Source organism: Cynara cardunculus, assembly GCF_001531365.2.
Source record: "Cynara cardunculus var. scolymus isolate 2C chromosome LG 3, CcrdV1, whole genome shotgun sequence".
Classification (NCBI taxonomy): domain Eukaryota; kingdom Viridiplantae; phylum Streptophyta; class Magnoliopsida; order Asterales; family Asteraceae; genus Cynara; species Cynara cardunculus.
Window position 1 is genome coordinate 21,022,808 of NC_037530.1, and position 12,086 is coordinate 21,034,893.

The 12,086-nt window shown below is 36.1% G+C and overlaps 1 protein-coding gene across 1 annotated transcript in view; it reads right to left on the minus strand.

The window, feature by feature from the left end:
- Positions 1-234: 234 nt before the first annotated feature.
- Positions 235-12,086, minus strand: part of LOC112509027 (phosphopantothenoylcysteine decarboxylase subunit VHS3-like) — a 26,268-nt gene continuing 14,416 nt past the window's right edge. The window contains exon 2 of the mRNA XM_025113893.1: positions 235-345. Coding sequence (XP_024969661.1) covers positions 235-345 — 111 coding nt within the window. The remainder of the gene's footprint in view (positions 346-12,086) is intronic.

Sequence of the window (12,086 nt, forward strand, 5' to 3'; positions counted from 1 at the left end):
GTTATGCCATAAAGATTTACATATGTCTTGTTCTTCTAAATCCATCTGCAACATGGTCAAAAAAGCTACACATTACGTCCAGAACTGATAGAGAGCACTTACTGGCTCTACAAAGCTACCATGGATGGTTGGCAGCTTAATTTGGTTTAAATTCATTATGACTGCACGATGCTCCCCTCTTCCATGTATGATTTGTTTTCTATGCAATCTATAGCATTCAAAACTAATAACTCGCTATGTTGCAGATGAAGTTGAAAGCCTAGTTGCAGCAAGAAAAGATGCTTTATCTGGCTCAAAACCTTCAGATTCTCTAAGGGTATCAACATTCTCAAGGAATGAAACAATCTATAACCATTGTACTTGGCAGTGAGCTGCCCGCTAACCAACATACTCTCGGCATGGAAAAAGAAACAACTATAAAATCTTGTTTTTCTTTGAATTTTGGGAAGTATTGTGGTTAGTTAACATCTCCTTGCCAAGTACAATGATTTGAACTACCAATATAACATCCATGCTTTTTCTGATGACCAAATCCAATTCTTTAAGCAAAACAGTGATCTGATCCTTCTCTTATCTGAAACTTGGACATGATCAGGTGGTAAATGCTTTACTGACTAAGATGGAAAAATTGAAGTCTTCACCAAATGTGATCATTCTGACTACATCCATCATAACAACTGCTATTGGTAGGTTTAAAATCTTAAATCCCTGAAAATTCACCATATTTCTCTCCTCCTCCTATAACTAGATCTGATGGTTCTACATAACCATAGCTTATCCATTTTGCTTTTTTGCTGAGAAGCAAGAACCCTCCTTCTATTTAGATATTTATAATATAATACTCATGCATTCTATTATAATATTATGTGTATCTATAAATGTGTGTGTGTGTATATTATAATATTTGTCAATGATATGTTTGTATATATCTAGCATCACATGTGGTTTCTGACTTAACCATGCATTACCCATATCAACCATGGTTAAGTCAGATGGTCAGGTCTTACACTTGTACAATCATGCACCATATATATACACCATCTATAGACTTTGACACAGAATAAGTCGTATATGTAAATTGAATTTGAGAAAACTCAGAATCTCAAAGATGTAGATATATGTTTTATCTTTCCAACGCAACTGGAGTCATGAATTTTAGAGCTTTGAGGTGAAAGTTGTATTAAAAAAGCTACAGCAGCACAAAACTGACAACGCAAAAATTCTTACCGGGTATGCTTGTAATCTATGCAGCAGTTAGCTAGTCAAACACTTTCGTAGTTGATCACTGGACGTTCTTATTCATTATGATTCATTTCCCTTTGATCCAACTTGGGGAATATGGAGTTGATAGGGTAAAGTTTAATCATTTATCTTACAAGATTATTATGAAACTTAATAAAATCTTATAATGTTGTTCTTCAATCATGTTTTTGTAGGTTGGGGATGTTGTTCATCATAAAGGAGGGAAAATTTGGTTAGAGCATATGGATTGTTTATTACAATTGAAGACATTATTGGAGCAACAATCGCATAGCCTTGTCCTTTCACTTTGGTATGTTAATCTTTTAACACTTGTGAGTTTTAGCAAGTGTAGAATTTTTTTATTACACAACTTTAAGCTCATATATCTGTTTTTTAATTGTAGATTGTGCATGACGAAGATGGATATCTCTCGTTTGTAAGACACAATATATAAGATTTTTTGTATTTGCGTAATTCTTGTTTAGTACTTAGTTTTGTCATGATACAACTTTGTGGTGGATACATAGCTTGATAGTTGGTACTCATGTAAGTACTTCTACAACTTTGAATTTTGTTCTATCAAATCAATTCGTAAACCTTTCATATATGCTTCTAAATGTAATATTACATAAAGATTTTATAATTGGATGATGCGTCTCGCATTATAGTCATTTAGGACGCTTGTAGTATTAATTATTATAGCCTATTAGGACACTTTTTTAGTATTACTTAGTTCATTTTATAGGACACTAAATAGTTCATTTTATAGGACACTAAAATTTGTTTCATAAAAACATTTTTTGGGACATTGAATTTCGTCCTATAAAAACATTTTTTGGGACACCCATATTTGTTTCTAAATGTAAACATTTTGTGACAACATAAAGTGTCCTATATTATAGTCCATTAGGACACTTTTTAGTGTTACTTAAACCATTTTATAAGACTATGGGTTTTGTATCATAATCCTAGAGTTTTTTAGGACACTCAAATTCATCCTATTAACCTAATACAACACCTTTAGATGAGACACACACATTTTTTGTCCTATAAACTTAAAAGTCCTATTAACTACCTTATTAGGACACTAATGAGTGTCCTATAAAGCCCTTTTTGTTTTAGTGTGGGCCAAATATGGAAGTCTTGAAGTCTGCAGACTTATCTTTAGAGATCTGAAAAGAAGACTTCAAAGTTCAGGTTAAAAATACTTCAGAGTTAGTCAATCTTTAGCGTTATACCTCATAGTTACAAGTCTGAAGAGTCAATCTTCAGAGTTATACTTCATAGTTACAAGTCTGAAGAGTCAATCTTCAGTGTTATACTTCAGAGTTACAAGTCTGAAGAGTCATTCTTCAGAGTTATACTTCAGAGTTACAAGTCTGAAGAGTCAACCTTTATAGTTATACTTCAGAGTTACTAGTCTGAAGAGTTATTCAAATACCTAATATCTTGAAAAATACTTCATGGGTAAACCTTACATCATACAGAGCAAGACCAACCAGAGCTCCTCTGGTCCTTAAGGACAAGAGCCCCTCTGTCCTACCAACTAGAGCGAGGCCAATTAGAAGCAAGGTCCAACCAGAAGCAATGGCCAACCAGAGATCCTCTCGTCTTACCAACTAGAGCCTCTCTGGTCAACCAGAGCCTCTGGTTCATATATCCAGATCCTCTGGATCAAGAAATGTTAAATACTTAAAGAATTTGAGTTCTAATTACAAGTAGAGACCCTCTGGTTTAACATGAAGATCAACCAGAGCCCCTTTGGTTCCTTTATCATGGATTGAAATATTTTTCCAATGTTCAAATGAACAAACAGAAGTAAAGCCATCCTGAAGTCAGGCCAACCAGAGCCCCTCTGGTTATAAAATAATTTCCACTTCATCATATTAACATCTTATCGCATCAACAGGATGCGACAACCCAAGTCCTCGCATCACACAAATGCGATAACTCAAGGTCGCTGCATCACAAGGATGCGGTAACAAAAACATATGATCAAAACCCATGTTTCAAAATTTCATGATTATACCGCCCTTATCCTGGTATACACTCTCCTTGATATGCCACCCTTATCCCAGTATATACCTCTTTTTAATATGCCATCATTATTTCCACACAAGATATAATCATAACAAAAGCCCACCAATTTTGCCAATAATGGCATTAAAAACATTTTTATAACATAAACTCGTATAAAGAACCATAAGGCTCTATACCTAGTCTCACCATCATGCTCAAAAAGCATCAAGGAACAATTTCATCATTCCCATATAAGAACCACACGGTTCAAGTTTCAAATACCAAATGAGGATAATTGATAAATTTAAACTCACTTTCTGTTCTTGCAGATGAAGATGAATTAATCACAGCAACAAATTCAAGTAGAAATCATAGAATCAACTTCTTCTTCCCCTTACAGGCTTGTTTACTTTCAACACAAGAGAACACACATTGAAAATCTCACTTTTCTTTTTCTCCATCAATTTCGATGAGATAAGATAAGTATCTTATCAATACTTTACTTTAAACGATAAGAGGTGGTGAAGGTTTTTAAAATAATTAATCATACTCTCCCATGAGATAAAACAAATATCTCATATATAATAATATTTAGGCAGTGGGGATTATTTTAAACATTTAAACACATACACAAATTAAACCCTTCCACTTACCATCACCTTTCAAAAATCACCCTGAATCTTTATATCTGAATATCCGGTTATCACATTATCCACCCCTCAAAAAAACTCCGTCTCGGAATTCAATTAATAAAACAACCACATATATTCTAATCTCATTTATGATTCCAGTTCCTAAGTAGCTTTTGGACGTTTATGAAAATGCCACTGAACTTTTACGAGACCAATTTCTTTATTCCTTAAAACCCTTGTTTTCCAGTCAGTGACGATCTCATGAGTTTCCACAAAATTCAACTTACTATCCACTTGGACCTCAGGTAGCGGTACTGCCAAATTCGGATCGGCCAAACACTTTCGCAAGTTAGAGACATGGAAAATGTTATGAATTGATCTTAGTTCCTCGGCCAACCCATTTATAAATTCTGAATGGTCCAACATACCTCGACTGAGTTTACCTCTTTTCCCAAATCGAATAACACTCTTCCATGGAGAGACTTTTAACATCACAAAATGTCCTACTAGAAATTCAATCGGCTTATGGGGCTTATCGGCGTAACTTTTCTGTCGGTCTTGAGCTGTTTTAATTCATTCTCGTATCTGACCTATTTTTTCAGAAGTTATTGGAACAATCTCTGGACCAGCCAACTTTCTTTCCCCTACTTCATTCTGATACAACGACGTTATGCACTTTCGGCTATATAAAATCTCATAAGGTGCTGCTTGGATGATGGAATGGTAACTGTTGTTGTAAAAAATTCGATCAGAGGTAGATGATTTTTCCAAGATCCCCGAAGTCAATAGTACAAGCTCTTATCATAAGTTTAAGGGTCTGAATTATCCTTTCACTCTGCCTATCTGTTTGAGGATGATACTCCGTACTTAATCTGATTTGAGATCCCATAGCTCTTTGAACACTCTCCCAAAACTTTGAGGTAAATCTGCTGTCTGTTGGTCCCAGCCGGGTCTACAAGAGTTCAGAGGAACAATTTGTAGAAGGGGGAGGGGATCAATACAAACACATAAAACTTTCGTATTTAAAAATATATATTGATATAGAAGGATCAATACTGATTTTTACAGATTATTTGCAGAAATAGAAAAGGTAAAGATAACCTATCTAAAACAATCTAAGATTACACACAAATTAGCAAATATAAGAAATTTTTCGAATAAAATAAAGACAGAAAGATGTTCTTCTTGGGTAAGAACTTTAGAATTTTGAGAGAAATTCTAACTTGCTTGAAGATAAGCATTTGTGTTCTTTTGTGTGCTGGAGATAGATGTTGTGCATGAGGAGAGCACTCAACTATTTATACCCATTGCATTAAATAAAAATTAGAAGGGTTAGAACACGCGTCAAGATTTAAGAGGAAAGCTTGTCCTTTGCAACAGTGAATAGTACTATTGTCTACTCACGAGCAAACATCCTTTCATGGAGTTGGTGGGCACTAGAGTTGACTAGTCGGCTCCGTGCAGTACTATACTTTTGAAAGGGTATGGGTTTGTCCTTTGTGTGAGGAAGGACAAGACAAAAACAATCGTGCACGACAAATTTCATTTGATCGCTGAATGCTGGAATAACGCTGGAGGTCTCTTCAGCATTCACTGAGACTTGTGCAGTCTTCACACATATGTTGACCAGGTTGTAATCACTGAATACCGCTTCAGATCATGAATGCGCCCGTCACTTATCTTCAGTTTTAGTCTTTGACATTCACTGAAGGTTCTTAGGTATGAGTTTTGCCTTCTTGAAGTATCGCTGTCACTATAGGATTACAATGCGAGTTTCAGCGTTCACTGAATAGACTCAGTGATGATTGCTGGAACTGAAAAGACAAAAACAATAATACTTTAGAAGGTAAAATGGATTATCATCAAATTTATGAGATAGAGGATCAACAATCTCTCCCTATGTTAGAAGGTAAAAGGGATTATCATCAAATTTATGAGACAGAGGATCAACAATCTCTCCCTATTTAATGATGATAAAGCAACATAAAGAAAATTGACTTAAGGTTTAATAGTAAGGAAAAGATACATATAATGTACATGTCCCTTTTAACTATTTTGGGATATTTTTCAATGATATAGTTTTTACTATATAAGTTTTCTTAAATTACAAGTTTAAGAAGAAGTTCAAGAAGGAAAACTGAAACTGAAAGTATGTTCACTGACTGAAGTTTGATAGTGGATGTATGAGCATATTGGAACTCATAGACATATGTCCCTATTACTCTTTTCATGTATCTTTTTTAGTGATGCTGATGAGATACTTATATTAATCAAAGGAGAGTTATAAGTGTTTTAGTTAGTACATTCTAGACTTATTTGTCACACCCCGCTAAAATGGAAACACGAGATGTAATAGGCAAGCGAGTCACAACAACAATTAATAAATAACACTTTTCAATTTTTCAAAATAAAATGAGTTTAACATCATAACCAAATTTTTGACAAATACTTCTTTTACAAAAGCTTCCATTGCGAATTTAATCAGTTTTTCCACATGTATGCTCCCAAAATACTTCATTTCTTACTTGTTACCTGAAAAGCATGGAACAAAAATTGAGTCAACTACAAAGAGTTGGTGAGTTCACGGGTTTTCACATGCATAAAATAATTTAATGCATAAACCAAATATTTGCAAACTTATGCGAATCTTTTGCACTGAATAAATATAAATCTTTCACGATGTAAAAACTTGAGACGCTACTGAGCCTTACCTGACCCACTTGTCCCATTATTTTACGAACGACCATAAGTAGCCCGTACACTTACTTAGGTCCCACAGTTCGTAGATGTACTAATTCAGCGGTGGTCCAAATTCCACATGATTAGACAAGAAAACATAGGTAGAGTGCACCCCTTTCTGGGTGGGACTGTCAACATAATAGCGGCTATCCACAATACCACGGCCCGGGGACGTGCCCGAGTTAACAAGTAGCGTTTACGGACAGGGACTTTATTTGGAAAATATACTCCCAAACACATCAATTTAACATTTATTTCAGAGTGCAATAACAGTCAATATTTTATGACATAATAAACTTGACTAAGCAGTTCCTTAGTCCAATGGTTATAAACTAAGCTTGACTAAGCAGTTCCTTAGTCCAAAGGTTTCAAACAAGTAATATGCATAGTTTGCTTAATCTCAAGCTTTTTTCCCTACACAATAATCAAAGCATTAAAAGTGGGGCCGTGAGAACTCACAGGTATGATGATGAATATCCCAAAAAATGAAGGTTCAAGCTTTCAACGACTAACCTGACTTTCTAAATAAACCAACATCCCACATTCAGATCTCCTATGAGCTCTAGACGAAAATAGAGTCAAGTTTCACCCTATGTAATGCCATCGGATTTTAGGAAATAAAGTTGATATTTTATTAATAAACTAATAACAGTCCAAAATAAAAGAAATCAAAATCTTTTACTGAAAAGCTGATTTTTGGACACATTATAAATTCTGTTCCAAATATTTTGGTTCCTCGAAACTCTAAAAATAGGAACCTTCCAAAAGTCATTTTATGTCCAACTTGTCACATTATTTACAACAATGACATCGGTCGACTAATCCAATTATCAAGAAATTTGAGTGGGTTTTAAATTCCTCATCATTACTCTTTAACCTTGAGTTACACAGCCCCCGAAACGGATTGCACGCTCACCGAGTGGCAGTCATTTGGGGCCGAACTCATCATTTTCCAAAGGTAATCCCATTTTCAAGCTTGCAAAATAAATTTAAATCTCCAGGGAAGAATTTTTCTCGATTCCATTGAGTTTTCGAAGAAAAGAGGATAGATTAAAGATGCATGCAAGATTTAACACTTCAAAACATAGCTTTACATGCTTAAACTTCACATGCAAGGGGTTTCCCTTCCCTACTTTGGAGTTCAAGGGACATGGATCATAGATTGTTATCCTCATTGAAAACATTTTCATGTTTTCAATGAATAATCTCCCCTCTTTGGTCTCCAAAAAAATTCTACTGTATGGCCGAGATGTGGAAGAAAGAAGATACAGTCTCATGATATTTTACAAAAATAAAATAACTAGTATCGTACCTCTTTCTTATGTTCTTGAAGGATCTTCAAGATTGAGAGAGAGAAAGTTTCTAAAGACTTACTTGAAGGTAGATTCCGCTGGAGAGTGATTGAACTTAGAGAGAGTTTAGAGAGAGATGAACAATTTCAGGTTGGTGATAAAGAAAATGAGAGTTTTCAAAAGATAAGGGGTATTTATACAAGGATTTTAATGAAATAAATGGGCTGACCTCTAAAGGCCCAAACTAAATAAAACTTCTATTTTTCTTGATAAGAATAAGCCCACTAAAATATTTACCCAACATAAATAGAATGACATTAATAAACCCAAAACTCCATCTTTTGATAAATCAAGCGGACATTCAAATGGGACTTTTGTCTTTTAATTTTTAAAAGTTTATAATATCAACTTTGTTTTATTTGGAACGTTTCTAAAATATTTGGCATTACATTAGTTAACTTTATCACTTGCCTACTGAGGCGGATCTTCCAAGCTAAGAATTCTGGGTATTAAGTCAGATGTACTCTAACCACCATGACTAGATCCTAATAAATTTATAATTCTAAATATAGGATCTATAATAAAATGCTAACCTGAAACTCCGAAATGACAGAATATCACAGTCTCCCATGTCAGAAAAATTTCGTCCCGAAATTTATTTGTCATCCTCAGATCATGACTTGCTTACGAACAAATGGAGATATTTGTTTTTCATGAATTCTTCTCTTTCCTATGTGAACTCTGGCCCATGCCTCGAAGTCCAACGAACTTTTACAATTGGAATCCTGCTACGCTTCAATTGCTTGTCTTTATGGTCGAGGATTTCAATTGGTTCTTCAATGAAGCGTAATCGTTCATTAATTTGAATGTCTTCCAAAGGTAGAACCAATGCTTCGTTGGTTAAACACCTCTTAAGGTTCGATATGTGAAATGTATCATGGATGGCACTCAGCTCTGGGGGTTAACTTAGTTTGTATGCAACCAGTCCTACTCTTTCAAGTATTTCAAATGGACCAACATACATTGGGCTAAGCTTTCCTTTCTTTCCGAAGCGTACAATCCCTTTCCATAGAGATACCTTTAAAAGGACTTTATCACCTACTTGAAATTCCAATGGTTTCCTTCTGTTATCAGTGTAGCTCTTCTGACGATCTCTCGCGACTTTAAGCCTTTCTTGGATGATTAAGATTTAGCTATCTGTCACCAATCTCCAACCAGCTGAGTGGGGATCTACACTTACGCCCATACAAGGCTTCATATGGTGCATACTGTATACTGGTGTGATATCCATCGTTGTAGGAGAACTCGATCAATGGCAGATGAGTATCCCAACTGCCCTCAAAGTCTATTACACAGACATATCCTCTAACATTTGGATTGTCCTTTCAGTTTACCCATCCGTCTGAGGATGATAGGAAGTGCTCAAGTCCAGCCTTGTGCCTAGTGCCTTTTGAACTGATTGCCATAATCGCGAAGTAAAACGACTATCTCTATCTGATATGATGGAAATAGGTACTCCATGTCACGATACGATTTCATTGATATACAACTGCGCAAGCCTTTCTGTACTAAAGTCTTCTCGAACAGGTAAAAAGTGTGCGGATTTCGTAAGTCGGTCCACTATGACCCAAATTGAGTCATATCCCTTCCTGGTTCTAGGTAACTTTGTAACAAAATCCATGGATATCTGATCCCACTTCCATTGGGGAATCTCTGGTTGCTGAAGAAGACCAGATGGTTTCTGATGTTCGGCAGGTTAAACATCGACTTACGTACAAAGCAACGTCCCTTTTCATTCTTGGCCACCAGTAATATTCTCTTAACTCTTTGTACATCTTATTGGATCCTGGGTGAATAGAGTATCTAGAGCGATGTGCTTCCTCCAAGAATGTTGACCGAAGACTGTCGTTCATTGGTATCCAAACTCTATTTTTGAAATAACGCACCCCATCTTCTCGAATTTCAAATTCCTTTTCTAAGATATGCAAGGTTTCATTCTTCAGATTCTCCGGTTTCAACGCCTCTTCTTGTGCTTCAAGAATTTGCGTTCTTAGGTTGGTTTGAACCAACATTCCCATGGCTCGTGCCCTTGACGGTTTCAACCTTTCTTTTCGGCTTAAAGCGTCTGCTACCACATTAGCTTTTCCTGGGTGATACTTTATTTCGCAATCATAATCGTTGAGAAGTTCAACCCACCTCTGTTGCCTCATGTTCAACATCTTTTGATCTATTATATGTTGAAGGCTTTTATGATCAGTGAAAATGATGCATTTAATGCCATAAAGATAGTGCCTCCAAATATTAAGTGCGAATACTACTGCCCCCAATTCGAGGTCATGTGTAGTATAATTTTTCTCATGCACTTTAAGTTGCCTTGAGGCATACGCAATGACCTTGTCTTTTTGCATTAGCACGCATCCTAAGCCTTGATATGATGCATCGTAATAAACCACAAAGTTTTCCGAACCCTCTTGTAAGGATAAAATAGGTGCATTGCATAGTCTCTGCTTAAGAGTCTCAAACGCTTCTTCTGGTTTCTCACCCCAAACAAATTTCTTGTCCTTCTGGGTTAAGGCTGTGAGTGGTTGTGCAATTTTCGAAAAGTTCGCGATGAATCGCCGATAATAACCTGCCAAACCAAGGAATAGACGGATTTCCGTAGGGGTTCTTGGGGCTTCCTATTTCCTAATAGCCTCAATCTTGGCAGGATCTACCTGAATCCCTATTTCATTGACTATATGACCAAGAAATTGTACTTAACAAATCCAGAATTCGCATTTAGAAAAATTTGCATACAATTTCTGGTCTCGAAGTATCTCCAATATTATCCTTAGATGTTGCTCATGGTCCTCCCTGCTACGTGAATAAATTAATATGTCGTCTATGAAGACGATTACAAATTTATCCAGATATGGTCTACAGACTCTATTCATTAGGTCCATGAAGACAACCGGTGCATTGGTTAACCCAAAGGGCAAAACTAAAAATTCATAATGGCCGTAACGAGTTCTGAAGGCTGTTTTAGGAATGTCCTCTTCCCGAACTCTCACTTGGTGGTATCTAGATCGTAGGTCGATCTTGGAAAAATATACCGCTCCTTGAAGTTGATCAAACAGATCATCGATTTTAGGTTGAGGGTACCTGTTCTTGATGGTCAACTTATTAAGTTCCCTATAATCAATGCACATTCGCATTGACCCATCTTTCTTTTTAACGAACAGAACCGGTGCACCCCATGGTGAGTAACTTGGTCTTATAAATCCCCTGTCTAATAACTCCTAGAGTTGATTCGACATTTCTTGCTTCTCCGATGGTGCCAAGCGATATGGTACCTTTGCCACCGGGGCAGCTCCAGGGATTAAGTCGATACCGAATTCGACTTGTCTTTGCAGGTGTAGTCCTAGTAAATCCTCAGGAAATACGTCAGAAAACTCCCGAACTACAGGGAAATTCTCAATACTTTTCTCCTTGACCTTTCCATCAATCACATGTGCCAAAAATGTAGCACAATTCTTCTTCAAGTACCCTTGCATCTTCATGCAGGATACTGTTGATCGTAGATCTCTCAATAACACTAATAATCTAGTTATAAATAACCAAATTATAGTGATTTTACGAAGAAAGTTATGAAGACTCAAGATTAAAATAAGAACATTCAAGAACAAACTTGAGCTTCAAAGGTTTTACTTTTATAAATAATAAAACGTAAACGTAAAGAGTAAAAACCTTCTCACGTACGCACATATGCTCACTTTTTACAATAGACCTAGTCGTCTCTTTATACTAGATGGCTAATGCTAAGATAACTATCTATTGCTACTTTCTAGCAAATAGTCTAGCTAACARATAAGGTTTATCTTTTACATGGATAATCATTATWAACAAGATAAACTATAATTCCAGCTGTTGATTCGTCATCTCCAGCTGTCATTATCTATGTGGTGATTTCATCCTTATCTTCAAGTCTTCATTGTTTGCTTGGATGAATACTTAGAAARTCTTCTAAGTGTTAGTCTGTCCATCGTATCAATGAGAATACTTTCCATCACATCATCCATCGGTCCGCTGATTGAACTTCATCCATCGGTCCAATGGTTGGTCTTTCCGTTGATGCTTTGGATAGTCTGTCCATCGATCCAGACTTAGTCGATTCTGCCTTGAT